The sequence below is a fragment of the Xenopus tropicalis genome, chromosome 8, assembly GCF_000004195.4.
Source record: "Xenopus tropicalis strain Nigerian chromosome 8, UCB_Xtro_10.0, whole genome shotgun sequence".
Classification (NCBI taxonomy): Eukaryota; Metazoa; Chordata; class Amphibia; order Anura; family Pipidae; genus Xenopus; species Xenopus tropicalis.
This window is the reverse complement of record NC_030684.2, coordinates 127915592-127934922: the sequence shown is the minus strand read 5'-3', so window position 1 is coordinate 127934922 and position 19331 is coordinate 127915592. Positions and strand designations below refer to the sequence as shown.

The 19331-nt window shown below is 43.4% G+C and overlaps 1 protein-coding gene across 1 annotated transcript in view; it reads left to right on the top strand.

Moving 5' to 3' along the window:
- The first annotated feature begins 432 nt into the window (after positions 1-432).
- LOC100497076 (vomeronasal receptor A-1) overlaps positions 433-19331 on the top strand; it is a 36948-nt gene continuing 18049 nt past the window's right edge. Inside the window, exons 1-4 of the mRNA XM_031891799.1 lie at positions 433-484; positions 9151-9396; positions 9586-9752; positions 10225-10241. Of these exons, the coding sequence (XP_031747659.1) occupies positions 448-484; positions 9151-9396; positions 9586-9752; positions 10225-10241 (467 nt within the window). The 5' untranslated portion in view covers positions 433-447. The remainder of the gene's footprint in view (positions 485-9150; positions 9397-9585; positions 9753-10224; positions 10242-19331) is intronic.

The following is a 19331-nucleotide window of genomic DNA, read 5'->3' as shown; positions in this document are numbered from 1 at the left end:
GTGGGGGCCGCTCTGGGGATACTGTGTGGGGGCCGCTCTGGGGATACTGTGTGGGAGCGGCTCTGGGGATACTGTGTGGGGCTGCTCTGGGGATACTGTGTGGGGGCCGCTCTGGGGATACTGTGTGGGAGCGGCTCTGGGGATACTGTGTGGGGCTGCTCTGGGGATACTGTGTGGGGGCCGCTCTGGGGATACTGTGTGGGGGCTTCTCTGGGGATACTGTGTGGGGGCCGCTCTGGGGATACTGTGTGGGGGCTTCTCTGGGGATACTGTGTGGGGGCTGCCAGACACTGTTTCCCGGCTGCTCTGGGGATACTGTGTGGGGGACACAAGTTGGTTGAAGCTGCACTAGGGAACCTATCGCCTGGTAGGGGGAGGGGCTAAAGGACACATGTGTGGGCACGGAGCAAGTTGCGATCTCTCAGCTCTGTGGTGGCGGCGGTACGGATGAGCGCTCAGGGGCTGGAGCTCCTAGGGTTTATAGGTGAGTTACTGGGGGGTTATTCTGTTACCAACCTGAACCCCATTTCTCCAGCTGAAAGGGTGATTGTACTCACTGACAGTGAGGGGTGTGGGGCATTATCAGGCTCTTCTCTCTGCCCCCCCCTGTATTTAAACACTGAGGGTTATAGTTAAACGCTTCCCTCATTATTGTATAGGGCAGGGATCCCCAGCCAGTGGCTCTGGGGCAACATGTTGCTTCCCAACCCCTTGGATGTTGCTCTCAGTGCCCCCAAACCAGGGAGTTATTTTTGAATTCCTGACTTGGGGGCAAGTTTTGGTTGAATAAAAACAAGATTTCCTACCAAATAAAGCCCCTGTAAGCTGATAGTGTGCATACCTAAGGGACAGATGGGAAGAAGAGACTGGCTACACAGGCAATCTGGATTATAGGTAAGTGCTCTGTGTGCTGTGATCAATGCTTGCCCAGTGGGGACTGTCATTAGCCCAGAGTAGGGGTTTGCAAGGCCTTGGTAATATGGATATTATAGGGCCCACCTGCCCACCCTTACATGCAAAAATGAGTATATCTGCTTTATATACATCTATCAACCCCAGCACAGTAACAGTTGGAGCCCTTGGCTTGGAGTTAGGCTGATACAGTATAGTCGGTATGTATTCCAGGCACGGCTGGCCTTAGGCCTATTGGGCTCAATAGGGCCCCGCACCTATGGGAGCCCCACACCAGGGGTATAACCACATAAAGCTGTCCAGCCCACTCCCAACAATGATTGCCCAATAATGCTGCTATGTATTCTGGGATATTAAACACAAAGTGGGGCATGAGGTTTTGGTAATATTGCGTGAGAAAAAGTGACAGGTTTTGACAGTGGAGTTAATATGGTCAGAAAAGGAGAGACAGGAGTCAAACATCCCCCCAAACAACGTGCTGAGTCGGCAGGGCTGATGAGTGTGCCATCGATAGTAGGGATGCACAGAACTCACTTTTTTGGGTTCGGCCGAACCCACCCCGATGGATTTGTCCGAATACCAAACCGAATCCTAATTAGCATATACTAATTAGCATGTGACGAAAATTCCCCCTAACATTTAAACTTTCAGAATGCTAATTAGCATATGCTAATTCAGATTCAGTTTGGCCAGGACCGTGGATTCGGATGAAACTGAACCCTGTCAAAAAAGGCCAAATCCTGGGCGAATACCGAACTGAATCCTGGATTCGGCGCATCCCTAATCAATAGCGATAGTAAAGGGTTTTTGTTAGGTTCAGTTTGAGGTGGCGTTGGTTCATCCAATTAGAGATAGCCAGGAGGCACTTAGAGATTTGAGTCTCAGTTTCAACTGTTAATGAAGGGGTTAAAAAGTATATTTGGATATTATCAGCATACAGATGGTATTTAAAGCCGAATGAGCGGATGAGGTTGTTACACAGCTAGTGTTGGTATAACAGAGGGGGATTAGTGACATGTTAGGGTACTAACCTCAGCCCCCATTCCTCAGTATCCCCTCAGCCCCCCATTCCTCAGTATCCCCTCAGCCCCCCATTACTTAGTATCCCCTCAGCCCCCATTCCTTACTATCCCCTCAGCCCCCCATTCCTTAGTATCCCCTCAGCCCCCATTCCTTAGTATCCCCTCAGCCCCCATTCCTCAGTATCCCCTCAGCCCCCCATTCCTCAGTATCCCCTCAGCCCCCCATTACTTAGTATCCCCTCAGCCCCCATTCCTTAGTATCCCCTCAGCCCCCCATTCCTTACTATCCCCTCAGCCCCCCATTCCTTACTATCCCCTCAGCCCCCCATTCCTTAGTATCCCCTCAGCCCTCCATTCCTTAGTATCCCCTCAGCCCCCCATTCCTTAGTATCCCCTCAGCCCCCCATTCCTTAGTATCCCCTCAGCCCCCCATTCCTTAGTATCCCCTCAGCCCCCCATTCCTTAGTATCCCCTCAGCCCCCCATTCCTTAGTATCCCCTCAGCCCCCCATTCCTTAGTATCCCCTCAGCCCCCCATTCCTTAGTATCCCCTCAGCCCCCATTCCTTAGTATCCCCTCAGCCCCCATTCCTCAGTATCCCCTCAGCCCCCCATTCCTTACTATCCCCTCAGCCCCCCCATTCCTTACTATCCCCTCAGCCCCCCATTCCTTAGTATCCCCTTGTTACTCAATGGGAACTCCTGCATTGGCAGTTTGGGTGTTCTTTTCCATTCTTACAGAGAAAGGGATTCCTGTACTTTATATAACATAATCCAAGATTCATGGAACCTTCTAGCAGCTGGAGTTCACTACAGAATAACTGCTCCACATCAGGGGGCAATAAGCACAGGTGGAATGATTGGTGAATTACATGGAATTCCCCAGTATCACTGGGTGCTCTTACACACCTGAATAGCGCGCGCTCGGGTTCCCCTGCCCCACACTGGGGATTTGCAGCAACATAGAGCTCTCCTTTTAATGCTGAACTAGGATTCCCAGTCATGATAGCCAGGGGATGCCAGGTGTTTATGGTCTGTAAAAGATTTACAATCTGCTATGAGTAAAACAAGGAAGAGTTTAGTACTGTGTTTGCTTAACACAAATAATTTAGCACCAGTTCGGCAAAATAGTAAGAATAACCAATTAAATAACTAAATATTCTTATTGTGTTATTCTTATATTATGCTGGGCTTTTCTGACAAGCTAGTTATAAAAATGTCTACATTGGTGAGCAGCCATTCTGCCATGTCTGGTGTCGTTACCAAGTGAATAAAGATCGCGTTACTTTCTAGTTACAAAAATATTTTCCATTCACACCACCTGAAAAAGTCTCAGGCATATATGAAACGCATAGCGTTTTTTCGGTGTATTATATTTATATATATATATATATATACAGTATATGTGATATAGGTCCTGGGTGAGGACTGAAATGTCGATTTAAATAAAATAAGTATCTTTTTATGATGAAATTTTTCTGGTGCGCATCAGCATTTTTTACATATTTACATTGTTGTTCTGATTTGCACCCATGTTGTAATCCCTATAAGTGTGTGCCTCAGCCTTTTTATATATATATATATATATATATATATATATATATATATGTATATATATATATATATATATACATATACATACACAGTCCACAAAACTTTCAGCACACCAAACCTGTAATATAAGTCACCTGGGTGCTATCTCCATGTGTCTAATTATCCAGAAGTCCAAAAATTGGGTGCACACCAGGATATTTTTTAAAGATTAAAGCGTTACTTTTATTTAAACATACTGTTAAAACAGGCCAACGTTTCGGTCTCCTCCTAAGACCAGTATCAAGATAAGTAACGTTTTAATCTTTAAAAAATATCCTGGTGTGCACCCAATTTTTGGACTTTATATATATACCGTATATACTCGAGTATAAGCCGATCCGAATATAAGCCGAGGTACCTAATTTTACCTAAGAAAACTGGAAAAACTTATTGACTCGAGTATAAGCCGAGGGAAATGCAGCCGCTACTGGAAGTTGAAGTGATATCACCCCCCTCCCAGCAGCCGATCAGCAGAACAATGGGAAGGGAGCAAGATAGCAGCTCCCAGTATATATGAGAATAGCACTCAATAGTAAGAAATCCAAGTCCGGCTTGGGACTCCTCCAGTTACATGGGAGTAGGAGAAACAATAGGTTAGCTGAAAGCAGTTCTAATGTGTAGCGCTGGCTGAAAGCTCAGACTCAGGCACAATGCACTGAGATGGCGCCTACACACCAATATTACAACCAAAAAAATACATTTGTTGGTTCAAGAACACAATTTTATTTGCTATGTAAACAGTGTAATTTAGAACTAAAAGTATATCATAAAAATCATGACAGTATTCCTTAAAAATTTACTTGATCACTTGGCACTGTGACCTTTGCTCCCTTTGTTTGGCAAACCTTCACTGTGCAGAGACAGTACAGGCTGAGCAGTGCCCATAATCTGATGATAATGAAGTGTACATGTAATTTCACAGCACATTTGGGTTGTGTAAGAAAGTGCTTGGCAGCACCTAGTACACAATCTCCAGCCTGGGTCTCCCACTTCAAAGGCCGCTGTGCCACACACCCACTGCTTTCTGTGCCACTCCAACCTGTTCATTAGATATATGCCTCAGCCTGTGTATGGCCTTAGTGAACCACACTATTGTGTGAACTGGAAATTCTGGCAATATCTGTAAAAAGGCCATAAAACCATTCAAAACATTTTTTAAATGATAGAAAGCAATTAAAACCCTGTAAACACAAAGAGGCATATGTGACTTAGGTATACTGTACAGGTGACCTGTTGCGTGTTGGCCAGTATGAAGACTACACATGGAAAACATGATGAACCTGTTCTTTAAGTATGTAGGTATATGCCTCCGTTATATGTCTGTTATCCCCTACCCCGTGAAGCGTCGCGCTGATGCCGCTGCCATCTGATGATCGACTGTGCACTTGAAGCCGATGCTGGCGATGCTCGGCACCTTACCGATGTCCCGCGTATGATGTCGCTCTAACGTGACAGTGTGCGCGTTACGTCATCGGGGGGGGCGGGGGCGCGCAACGATCACAGTTCAACAGTAAATCCAAATACCGTATATATTCGAGTATAAGCGCGAGTATAAGCCGAGGTTTACTTTTTCAGCACATTTTTAGTGCTGAAAAACTCGGCTTATACTAGAGTATATACGGTGTATTATATATATATATATGTATGTATAATTTAAAATATATAAAATTTTCACAGGGTATTGTACATTTTTAGTACTGAAACTTCGCAGAACAAATGGGTTTGAATGTAAGTAAATAAGTCCCTTTGTGATATTAGCGCGGTATGAAATGCCTTGTTTGCTGGGATTTGAAGTTTTCTGACCGGGCACCGTAATATAACAGCGAGGTGTGTTTGGACCTTTGGTAAGTGTGTGTGCGTTTATATGATATTAATATAATCAATCACAGTAAATGAAAAGGGAACATGGGAATCAGAGAAGGGCACAAGATGAGACACGCCGCTGTATCTAGGCAGGGATTATATTATTATGCCCCCAGCCGATCCCTAATTTCTGTGACAATACAGTGTCCGATGCACAAGAGCAGGAAGCGGAGGAATAAATCATTTCTACCAACACCAATCAATCTACCAACACCAAGCGACCCTGTGTGTGTAAGAGAAATAGTTCTAGAAGCCTACTGGAGGGTGAATGACCCAAACTTCTTGCTGAGCTGGTAATGCTTTGCCTCAGGGCACATTATTCCTTTAGATTTTTGAAAATTTTCTGGTCTGGGCAAAAACTGCTCCCACTGCTCAGTTCCACTTAAATGGCTCAGCCAGTGTGTCAGAAATGTAAGCTCTTATGTTCAAATGTATAGACCCATTTATTGTTCTGCAGAATATGTTTATAAACAAACAATAATAATAAAAAAATGACCTTTGTTTTTTTTTCTTCTCATTAGTATAATAAGCCCAGCTATCAGCAATAACAGGATGAGGCTCGCAGGCAGCAGGAGAAAATAGGAACGGAAGAAAAGTGGTTGTGTTTCTGTAATTGTTTAGAAAGAAACAAAGGTTACTGTACTTAGTGAGCGCTGTAACACCGGGTTCCCTGCATTTCGGAGATGGTTTGCTCCTCTGTGCTACTGCCGGCATGGCTGCTCCTTAGTACAGGTAAGGGAATGCTGCCTTTATTTTTCTGTGCGGGACAGGGAAGGAGTTCATGAACTGCACCCAGATCAGTGTCATTTTCACTGTAAGTTGCTGTTTATTCCAGTGCTGTCCAACTTCTGTAGTACCGAGGGCCGGAATTTTTCCGACCTACGTGGTGGAGGGCCGATAATGGAAGCCAGTTTTGACCACTACCCTTTTTGAAACCGCACCCACTTGAAACCACACCCATGTTATCACATGACCATACCCATATTAATGGTTGTAGTACAGCAAAAACCTGCCATACTCTGCCTGCCCTACCCTGCCTTTGTGTGTGCCATACTCTGCCTTCCATACCCTGTCTGTGTGTGCCATACTCTGCCTGCCCTACCCTGCCTGCGTGCCATACTTTCACTGTGTGTGCCATTCTTGGCAGGTGTGTGCCATACTTGGCCTGTGTGTGCCATACTCTGCCTGCCCTACCCTGCCTGTGTGTGCCATACTCTGCCTGCCCTACCCTGCCTGTGTGTGCCATACTCTGCTTGCCCTATGCTGCCTGTGTGTATGGCACACACAGGCAGCCTACAGTGACACAATGCTGGCACTGCTCCTACAGTCTGCACAATAACTATATATTAAAAAACTTTTTAATTGCAGTACCACCTCAGTATATGTTCTTTTTGTAGTATGCAGGGATTATTTGTGGGTTTTTACTGCTCCTGAGGTGTGAACAGGGGAACAATGGGGGTGATTACAGCCTGAGCCTGAGGTGTGAACACTGCAGGGGGTGAACAATGCAAAGATTTAAAGGTGTGAATAACACAGGGGATTACATATTTAAACAATACAGCCTGATTACAGCCTGAATCTGAGGTGAGAACCATGCAGGGGGGGCAGTTAATCTCAGTACTGATACCATTTAAAGCTTACACAAGAGTAAGCCATCAAAGCAGCCAGACAGGTGGGATGCGGCCCGCGGGCCGCCAGTTGGACAGCACTGGTTTATTCTGTGCCTAACCCAGACCCAGTGTAACTGTAGCTTTGTATTGCAGTGCTCCTCTATCTGCCGCACTGTTCCACCTGTGACAGTCAGTGGGTGGCTGTGTCATCTTATATAGAGGTCTGTGGCTTTACCTGCAACGAGTTTGGTGTCTATCAACTGGATCGGTCACCTCCTGCCCCCATCTTGGAACTTATTTGCCCTGACAAATCTGCACGTCCGCATGTAAAAATCTATAACCCGTACACTGAGCGAGTTTTTGTTAATGAGACGTCAGGCTGCTGCCTCATCCGAAACGCTCAGAGATCAGATACGGGCGACTATGTACTGGAATGGACTGGGAAGAATAAATGGATCAGAACTACAAAATATTGGGTTATGGGTAAGTGACTGATTCACGGAGAAGATATCAGCCTATTACATAAGTATCACTTTAGGTGGCTGCTTTAATACATTACACACACACACTTTTTTAAGATGAGTCCTATTCTGCAGAATTTTGAGTTCACTGGGCCCGATTCACTAAAGTCCCAAATAAGGAGTGCTATTTATAGCATGCGTTAAAAATCTTATCACTTCTTATTTTTCGCTCGATTCACTAAAAGGACACTTGTCATAATTAAGAAGCGATGTTCTTGGCGTTATTTATCTTGCGACGACATATTTTCAAGCAACGTGCTGCATAATATGTTGTGTAATATATTGCTTGAAAATATGTCGTCGCAAGATAAATAACGCCAAGAACATCGCTTCTTAATTATGACAAGTGTCCTTTTAGTGAATCGAGCGAAAAATAAGAAGTGATAAGATTTTTAACGCATGCTATAAAAAGCACTCCTTATTTCGGACTTTAGTGAATCGGGCCCACTGTGTTTTGCTGGTACTGCAGAAAAACAGAAATGGGTGCTGTATGGGTTCTATTTTTACCTTTACATAAAAAAATGTCTTCCCCCATCATGTTAACATCAACACCCTGGCACTCTAGCTTTGTAGTTTGTGTTTAAGGTAGAGATACTCCATCCCAGGGGCAGGCCAAGGCGACCGGGCACCCTAGGCAACCCGGTCGGCCACCTCGCCCCCCCCTGCCGCCGCAGCGTCTGCTTTGGCACGCATGTGCAGTCACGCGGGGGGGGGGTTCACGAGGGGACAATGCCAAGCGGCAGGGGAAAGAGAAGGGAGCACTGCTAGGGGTAGGTAGGAGAGGTTCCTGCCTGGCACCAATCGTTGCACCCTAGGCAGCTGCCTCTTCTGCCTACCCCTAGTTCCGGCCCTGCCTCATCCCATCATTTACCCACCTCTCCTGTGTAAGCTTATGGTAAATTAGCTTTTCTGTTTACCACAAACCACACCCTATTTCACCCGGGATGAAACTAAATCCCTCAGGTGTGAGCCCTCGCTTGATAGGGAGGCCAGGTTGTTATGTGTTGTATTTCTCAATAAATGGGCGCCAGTGGTTTATTTACACAACCACTTGGGAGTATATACAGCACAGTATAGGTAGGTAGTAGCATTTCACAGAACAGGCAGTACTCACGACAAATGGTCACAATGACTCTCTCCCCGCAGGGCACAATGGGTTAACCCCAGCTTTCAGGTTGTATGCTTCCAGTGGAACCTGGGTGAGTGACTATCTAACCCTAGGTCTGTACACTGGTAACCCTACTCTGGGCAGTATTATACCCGGGATCCTGCCTGTCTATCACACCTAGCGTGACCTATTACAGGAGCTGCCTATTCTGTCTGGGCCTACCTATAACCTGGTTCCACAATATCTCCCCACCTGCTTGTTCAGGCAGAGAGCTTTCACCAAAATGGCCTCTAGCCTCATGGCTGCTCAGCCTATTATATTACACCACCTTATGGCCAAACTGTGGAACTGCAAAAGGTCATGCTGTGACCCAGGAAAACAGACTTCCCATTACATTTAGGACCCTTTATAGGTGTTCAAATAACTAAAGGACTATTAGAGAGAAAGGGCACAATTCACCAGTTCCCTACACCTGCTTACCCTTAGTTCCAGCCTTGTTCATCTCAATCATTTCCCTCCCCAGACCCAGTGTGTGTGACCAACATAAGCGCCAGGCACAATGGAGAAAATGTGAGTGTGAGTGTTTCCTACAGTGGGGAAGAGGCGACAGTTGTGTGGGCATGGAACGGGGGAGCCCTGCCTGAGAGACACCAGCTGAGTGACAGTAACAAGACTCTCACTGTACCCAGTACTGACACCGGCACATTCACCGTCCTTGTCTCCAACCGAGTCAGTCACAGCAGCGCTCACTATAACCTCACACTGACAGGTAAGTGAGGGTCTGCTAATGGCAATGGAAAGAAACAAGTGGTAAAGCTCTCTTTTAAGTCAGACTTATTTTGTTACATTCAAAAAACAAACTTACTTTCTACTCTCAAATGAAATTTGTTTTTTTTACCGCAAAAGAATCAGCAGATATGCACCTATGTATTTATGATACATCTATTAATATATATAGTTATGAAAGTTGTGAGGAGATGCTTTTTGCAGCCCCCGGTAACTTGTGGGGTACTGCCCCCTGAGGCAAGCTCTCCTGCCAACCTGCTGCAGTTAAACAAAACCCCGCAGCAAACAAACAACCTGGTCTTTCAAGGGCTGATGAAAGCTGCAGTTCTACAGTTGCAGGTTGGTGCAGTGCCAGGGCTCCCACAGCTCTTTCTTGGGCATTGAGTACAGTACAGAGATGCTGTTCAGCTTTCTTTGTGATAAGTGAATGTGTCATGTTTCGCTGAAACATTTGTGAATCTTTCAAAAGATTCATGAAAAGGCGAAAATGTTGCACGCCAAAAAAAATTGTCAATTTTTGGACACGCAGCAAATTTTTCCATGGTGAATTTTGTCGCCCGTTTCGTTAAAAATCTGCCAATGCTGAAACACGAAAATTCGTCGCAAATCTATGCCTGACGGATTTTTTTGCCCTAGTTTGGAAAATAATAAATGTTTTCAGGCCTTACTTAAAGAGAAACTATCTTAAAAATGAATATTTAATATGAGCTTCATCTCAGTAAAATAAAGTACTAATTTATAGTTCTTAATATATTCAGGTATAATCATAAAGTTCTTATATTTTTACTTTTTTTCATTGTTTTGTTTATAGTTAGTTCAGGGGAAGAGGTATGTGCCTATCACCTACACATAAAAAGCTGCATAATAAAAGTCCTTTAAACATGAAACTCAAATTCTTTAATTAAATCATCCATACCTGTTATAAATCGATTTAAAAAATCTGAGCTGTCAATCATATATTGCCTGCCCCGCCTCTATGCCGCAGTACCCACTGCCCCTCTCTCTCTCTCCATCAGTTAATACTTTGTAGCCCTCAATGTTGGAAATATAGTAGTTACTGCAGAGTTTGCTCAGGTTAAGAATCTGTACAAACCAACCAGCTTTCAGTCTACGCCATGGTTTCATTTGCATTTTATGGTAAAAAAGTTCATACATGCATATGGGAACCACAAGTTTTTAATCTAGCAGGAAATCCTCTATCTGACATTAGCTTTAAGACAGACAGTGTATGGCCAATAGTGTTACATAGTTACATAGTTACATAGGGTTGAAAAAAGACCATTGTCCATCAAGTTCAACCCATCCGAGTAAACCCAGCACACAACCTATACTAACCAATCTATACACTCACATACATAAACTATATATATACAACCAGTAATACTAACTGTAGATATTAGTATCACAATAGCCTTGGATATTCTGCTTGTTCAAAAACTCATCCAGGCCCCTCTTAAAGGCATTAACAGAGTCTGCCATTACCACATCACAAATATAGTCCAAAGAACCCGGAGAGTACCATTATGTGCAGTGAAACAGTATAGTTTTATTGAGACATCTTGTAGCACAACATGTTTCGGCTCACCAGCCTTCCTCAGGTGCATATAAAAGTGACCATAGCAACATACATATATACCCTATCCCACACCAACAAGTGTCACCAGCTCCACAGTGTGGCCAGGTGCATAGGTATTCAAGACAAAGATTTGTACTGCCATCTAGTGGCCTACAACTAAAAGTAACACCTTAGAAGTAGATTATGTTTCTTAACCTAGTTACAGTTCAGCAACAGTGTATCATGTATTGGAAACAATATATTTATAAGTTAGTCAATACTCAATTTTCACAATAGGTTATACAAGGGAAAGGAGCCTCTCCTACCAGACTGCTGTATGGTAGAAGGATAGTCCTGTTCTGAAAGTAGTCCAAAGTTCACAAATTCAATGCTGTAAAAATGAAAATCACATTGTTATAGGAAGCATTTGAAACTCAAGGCCTCATTCATTCCTAATGGCTCCAATGTATCCATCAAATGTATCCATTTCGCCTCGGTTTGTAAAAGCAAGCGTGTTCTATCTCCTCCCCTTCTAGGGACTGTTACTTCTTCCAGGACCATCCAACGTAAGGATGCCGGTGTATGCTTGTGCAAATGAAAATGTTTCCCCACAGGTGTTTGTGTTTTCTTTTTTTCGGGGTCAAAAATGGTTATGGAATATTTATGTTCCCTAATACGTGTTTTTACCGGTCTGGCAGTCTGACCTACGTACATCTTACCACATGGGCACTTTAATGCATATATCACTGATTCTGAATTACAGGTGTGGTAACCTTTTATGGGGATTTTATGCCCTTTATGCGGGTGTGTGACAAAGTCACCTTTGATAATAGAATTACAACTGCCACATCCTAGGCAGGGGAAGGTGCCATGTTTGGGAGGGCCAAAAAACCGAGTCCGTGTCTCATTACCCTGAAGGTCTGCTTTCACCAATTTGTCAGCTAGATTGTTACCCCTTTTATATGAGAATAATGGTGGTGCTTTGCAGTGCCTACTTAACGTTGAATCTTTTTGTACAATAGACCAGTGGTGTAGGACTAGTTTCTCAAGTTTTTTGCTCAGGGGACCATATTGGCTGACAAATGGAATGCGTGGTAGTGATGGGGTATTGTCTTTTTTCTTTTTAAGAAGACTGTTTCTATCAATTTTTAGTACCTCATCTCTCAGTTTGTACAGCATTCCCTTATCATATCCTTTCTCTACAAACTTGTTTATCAGTTTATTTGCACCTACATAGTCGATATTGGTCGACTCGCTGATCGGCCAGGTTAAAAGATTTTGATCGGGAGCCATTGAAGGCGCCTGAGCAAAATCTACCTTCAGGGCTGAATCGGCAGAAGGAGGTAGAAATCCTATTGTTTCTACCTCCACATCTGACGATTCAGCCCTGAACGTTAGTGGCGGATTGAACGATCTTTCGTGCGACCAAATCGCCACGTGTGGCCATCTTAATCCCTAAGCCTTAATCCACTTTAGGCAAGAAGAGAAACACTCTTCTTATTTATCTTTTCAATGTTTCTTTCAAATGACAGCAAGTGATCCTCTTGTGACAAAAGAACATGGTGACAGCATGTGACAGAAGCAGGAAGCTTATGCTAATGGCAGTATGACCAATGACAGTGCACATAGGGAGACAGATACTTAAAGGGACAGTAAAGAGTAATTTTTAATTGATCCTATATAGATCATTTCTTATTTTAGCATGATGAAGCTTATATTAAGTTTTCATTTGGTTCCCCTTTTACTTTAAAAACAGCTAATTCTTGATGCAATTGTTTTTGTATTTTTGTGTGACATGGTGGCCAATACAGATAGACGGCACATATGAGGTACTGATCACAAACAACTGCTGATTTACGTTGATGATCAAAGTCTACTATAACGCTTGCCGTTTGTACAGATGTGAAGCAGTTGCCTGCAGTTAAATTGCTGCTAGCAGTGGTAGATTACTATAAGGACCCATAGTTAGAAGGGAGGCCAGTGGGCACTCAACTAACCCTAGACATGCCAATAAGATCACTGCAGAAATGGCCAATAAGAACTAAATTAACCCTGGACATGCCAGTAGGACCAGGCGATGGATCATACGCACATTAAAGAACAGTAACACCAAAAAAAGAAAATGTATCAAAGTAATGAAAATATAATGTACAGTTGCCCTGCATTGCCACCCTAGGCTCTGAACCTCAGTGCACCAACCCCTCAAAGCAGCCGCTCTAGGCACAGGCCCTCAAGTGTGTATATGGTAAATAAAACCCTGACTGTACATACATACTTTGATACAAGTCATTAAGTGATATAAAAATCATTCCTCTTCCCAGTGCCAGGCCAAAAGGAAAGGGCACCCAAGGCCTGCTCCCCACCCCTGATTGCCAATGCCTGTTCAACACCTAACCAACATAACATCATGGCATTCACCCCCACAACTCACTCACTGAATCCCCCCACAATGAGACCAAACTAAAGGCCCCTGGGGAAGGGAGTGTATGTTGACTATATGCACTGGAAACTTTTGGAAAAGCCCGGGCCTAGGACGCAGAATTTTAGGGCCACATCCGAATTCGGTCTAAAGTACTGGGGATCTGCAGGAGATTTGATAGGTCTTTAAATCTACCTTGCGTCAATCCCCAGTGCTCTGGACCCAAGCAAAAAAAAACCTGTGTGTTTGATGCCGGGAAGAGGGTGGGGGGAATGAGCGTTGCAGGCCTAGGTGCACTTGTAGCTTAGATCCGGGCTGGATCCAGAGACCAATCACCTGCAAATATTTTTGTATGAACGGATTTGGTGAATTTTTTAAATTAAAAATACATGTGGGAGGGATGATTTTATATCTGTGATTGGCTTCAGTGTTCATACATGCAATTATAACACAATGATACATTCATGGTGCAGGGCTCTCTTTGTTTGCTCTTTATTTACCTACCCAAATGTCAACAAAGAACAGCACTAGACATCACCCTGTGTAAGGGGGGAAGAGACTGATTTGGATTTCACCATTTTCATCTTTATTATATTGCTTTATTTTGCACTTGTTATTTTGGTCCTCTCTTCACCATTTATTCATTGTGTGATTGAAAAGATTTCTCTCTTTTATTGAACCTATTATGGCCACAATGTGTGTTAAAACCTGGGGGAGGGGGCAAGGGGACAATGCCCCCCCTCAATTTTCTTGTGACCACAGTTGAGAAACCCTCCTTCTCATCTCTTTGTTTGTGTTACAGATGTTACAGAGGCAGAACGGCCCCCCCAGGCAATGAAATGGAGAGGTGCGTCTATCTCAGCTGCTATTTCCCTGGTGGTTTTCACTGGTTTCTCAATCTTCTGCTGCAAGCTCGGGGCCCCAGGAGAGCACCAGTAGCCACTGATATGCACTTACCATTTTGTACTCATTCACTTTAACAATGTTTTTTGGTAGGGAAATTATCGTTTTTTTCGTCACTAATTGGGCTTCGACATACACACTGAATTTTATAACTTTTCTGGAGATATGATGTGTATTTTGGGTGAAATATGTAAAAAAAAAAAAAATTATGAAAAATTTCTGTATATTTTGAGTTTTTTTCCATAGAAAAGTTGATTTTACACACATTTTTTTCTTGTTTGTAAAAGCTCTGATACTCCCAAGTTCAACAATACCAAATATGTGGTGGTACCCCACTGTTCCTGTCCAGAAGTAACCCCCAAACTAAAGCAATACTTAGTACAATATCACACCAGAACAAAGTGGAAAAGCGCTTGTAACAGTTGATGCAGCATAACTTATATGTAAGTCTAAAATATCCCCTCATGTTTGGTATTTTTAGAAACTACAGACCTTCAGGTTTCTAGGTGCTATCTAGTTTTCTCAAAAGCCAAATACTTTTTGTCAGTGCATCGTGAAATTTGGAGCTTTTTTTTGCATTTTTGTTTTTTTTCTAAAACGTAAACTTGGGCGCATGATCAAATGTGGATTTGGCAAAAAAAAAAATCTCCGAAAGATTTTCTAACCAAGGCAAATTTGAAAGACAAACTTCTCCCAAATAAAATGATGCCCCATATGTATGGGTGCACTTAAAGAGGTGGCCACCAAATGCCCCAAAGCAGGGGCAATGCATAAGAGCAATTAAAAAAAAAAATTGGTGGGCTGCGCTCTAGGTGCACTTCCTGCAGTTTTTCAGTGTTAACCCCCCTACCTGTGTAATAACCCCCACAAACTATATATTTCCTAAAAGTGCACACCTTCAGCTATTCAGAGACACCACTCTTCTCTTTCTACATGGAATATTGTGGCTGCAGTCCCTTGCAGAAGTCAGTGCTTTGGTCAGAAATGAGGGGAAAACCAGATACAAACCTAGATTTCTCCCAAAATCTCCATGGCAACTACCAAAAACTTACTAACCATCAATCTGCAAGTTCCCCTGAATAAAACGATACCCCATATGTATGGGTGCACATAAAGACGTGGCCAAAGCAAATCACGGGGGGGCACTATTTAAAAGGGACAGCAGTGGACACGTCATCATCATGTGCCCACTGCTGTCATTGGCTGGAGACCCGATCAGCGTGGCTGGGGGAGCGGATCAGTGAGTATGTCTTCATCTCATTGCCTAGGGGGATGTGGGGGGTTTACAAGCTCTGCGCTGCTTTTAAAGCGAGAGCAGCGCTTGTAAACCCAAAAGTGCTGCAGGACATAGAATCTACGTCCTGTGGCACTTAAAGGGTTAAACCCCTATCTTAGTCACACACAGCAATAGATCTGCCACCCAATAATTTGCCCCTGAAATCTTACTGAAAAAAATTGTCAAAGATTATTTGAGTTTTTTGTAAAAAAAAACAAATTCTATAAAAAATGTCACTTTCCATAAAAGCTGTGAATCTTCTGAATGAAATGGGAGCAAATATGTATTGGTAGGCTACTTAACTTGTCCAGGAGACACCCCCAAAGGAGAAATGTATTTCATTGGAAATAAAACAGTTATGTTTGTGTGGAAAAACTGGTGATAAACATGAAATACTCTGGGGTTGTTGCCTGGTGCTGAATCTGAGCACATACACTTAGCTATGTCTGACTATCTGTGGGTTCTGGCAAATGCCAGAGGGGCTGCTGTAAGGTGCCATACACAGTCACTATTTATTGGGCCTATGGGGGGTTGTTTGGGCCTCTGTGTATTGAAAATCAGGCCCGGACTGGCAATCTGTGGGTTCAGGCAAATGCCAGAGGGGCTGCTGTAAGATGCCATAGACAGTCACTATTTATTGGGCCTATGGGGGGGCTGTTTGGGCCTCTGTGTACTGAAAATCAGGCCCGGACTGGCAATCTGTGGGTTCAGGCAAATGCCAGAGGGGCTGCTGTAAGATGCCATAGACAGTCACTATTTATTGGGCCTATGGGGGGGTTGTTTGGGCCTCTGTGTACTTGGAATGCCAGGGCCTATATTGAATCCCAGTCCAGACCTGCACAGGGTATATACATAAGCTGGGCAAAGTATAAAATACTGCCATAGACGGTCACTATTTATTGGGCTGGTGGGGGTCTGTGTGGGCCTATTTTGCATCTCAGTCTGGACCTGCTGTGCAAGACCCTGCAGAATACAGCTACAAATTGTTCCTTGGCAGCTTCCAGACAAACTCTACCTGCCAGAATGCGGTTGGGGAAACACAGAGCCCAGAAACAGGCTGCCCCAAACTTGAGTATATGCAATACCCGAGTCCTCAGCGCTCATTAATAGTGTTCCAAAAGAGTGAAGACGTGTATATGTGATCCTGCAGCTCCTCTTCAAAATAACCCCTTTGACTGGGTCCCAGAAGCTTTCAGAAATGTGCGGTGGGAGCGCATATATGTAAAATAAAACAACTAATAGTACAATACCGTTTTGAACATATAATTCAAAATGAAACCAATCACCAAAAGTGTTTGATATAAATATTAATGTATAAAACCACCATGTGTAGTGATTCAAAAGGCTCACCAGATGGCGATAAATTCAAGCCCAACAGCAGATATTCGAGAATGGGATGTGACCGAGTATTCAATTTAGGCAGAGAAAAGAGAAAAACGGCAAATAGTGTCTTTCTACTCCTGAGGAAGCGTACCATAGTACGTGAAACGCGTTGAGTTTTTTTATGTGCCTATTTACACTCTACACCCTGTAAGTAGCCTATTTTTAGCAGAATTCATGTAATAAATTATGTTACACTATTTGCCGTTTTTCTCTTTTCTCTGCCTAAATTGAGGACTCTGTCACATCCCATTCAGGAATATCTGCTGTTGGGCTTGAATTTATCGCCATCTGGTGAGCCTTTTGAATCACTACACATGGTGGTTTTATACATTAATATTTATATCAAACACTTTTCGTGATTGGTTTCATTTTGAATTATATGTTCAAAACGGTATTGTACTATTAGTTGTTTTATTTTACATATATGCGCGCCCATCGCAGATTTCTGAATGCCCCAAACTTGAAATGGTCCCCAGAAAGAGCAAAATAATGCTGACAATTCGGCACCAGAGGCTCCAGTATATCCGTCCTTTTATCCTTCGCGGATGTACCTACACTAATGGCTATTCTAACTGAAATACCCTCTATATTGGTCCTATCATCACCATCTATTTCCCTGCGATTGGAGAGATTTATATCTTTTATTAAACCAAGGCCAGAACTAAGGGTAGGGATAAGAGGCATCTGTCTGGGGTGCAATGATTGAGGGGCGCATTGCACGTACCTCTTCTGCACTCACCCATTATCTTTATACATACAGTATATATAGGACAATTTTTTTTTTATTTTAAAACTCGAATAAACTCATTTCCACGAATGTCTGACATTTACTAATAAGTCTGAATGAAAAAGTCAGTGTGGGGAAAAAGTCACACAAAAGTCTCAAAACTGCGACTTTTTCAAATTGTCGCACTGAAACCTCTACTTTTTTTGAATTGTCATACAAAAAAACAGCTTCAAAAATCCAAAAACCTCTAAAGTTTTGAAGCGAAGAAAGATCCTCCGGGGAAGGGACATCTGCCATTGACTTCTACACGATCCCGACAAGTTTTGGCTGGTGAGTTGTCGGATTCAGATTTTGACACATAGTAAATCTCTAAAAAGGCTTTTTTTAGGAAAAAAATATCTGAACATTAGTAAGTCGCCCCCTTAATGTCCAAATATATTAATATATTAATAATGAGTGCAGAGGGGCTATTGTGCCTCTCTCTCTATATGAATTTTGTGGTCACAGCCTCATTGCACCCCCGCCTAATGGTTACATCTCATCTGAAGAAGAAATGAAATACTATCATCTCGAAAGCTTGCAATTTGACTTACTCAGCCAATAAAAGGTGTCAGCTAACCCTACATTTTCTGCAGTTTTTCAGTGGCTAACATGGTCCAACACCTTACTACCAAGGAGTAGGTAGCAAAACATACTGCCGGCCAGGGCCGGATTTAACTTGGCGGCGCCCCGAGGCCGCCCCCGCGAGTGCACATGCGCAATCGCGCGGCGCCCTCTCCCCCTGGGTGCGCATGCGCGATCAATGCACATGCGCATTCGCGCATTTAAACTCCCATACGGAGCAGTGGGGAGAGGTCCCGACTGCTCCGTATGGGAGACAAATTTAAAAATTCTGTTGCGGCGGGGCGGCATGCCGCCCCTAAACTTGTGCCGCCCTAGGCCCGGGCCTTTGTGGCCTTTCCACAAATCCGGGCCTGCTGCCGGCTGCTCCTTATCCAAAAGCCTAACAAATCCTACAGCTTTAAGGACAAGTAAAATATAAAACGCTCTGAGCCACTGTCACTAATCTGAGCTTAGGGACCCAATCACACTATACTGTATATATACAAACCTAATTTTTTGCTTAAATTGTGACCCCTAAGCTCAGCTTCTCAACATCTGCCCAGAGCCCACTGAGCGTGTGCAGTGCCACTGACACTTCCTACAGAATCCCAGATGGGGAGCTCCTGTGACAACTTTGAAGTTCTAATGTTTCTTCCTATTGGTTCAACAGTCAGCACTGCATCTTCCCCAAATCCCTCCCCAAAACTCTATTAAACTGATGACAAGTTACAACCCATTATCAAACAGTAAATAGATTTTCTCTATATTCTATCTATAGAACTTCACTATTCCTTCTCTTTTGGTTATAGTACAGAGAGCTCATCATGTCAAAGCAGATTAACATATGGTGTTCCCATGTCAAACACTTTGTAGGAGTATATGTAGTAAATATGTACAGTTATATAATAAAGCAGGCAATTAGCACAACTTATTTACAACCTAAATATGATTTGGTCATTTCTTATGTTTACAAGGCATCCTGCTTTGGGAACCTGAGTCGATCCATATTCCAGAAGGAAACAGTTGAATTCCCTGCCTAATACATGGGAAAT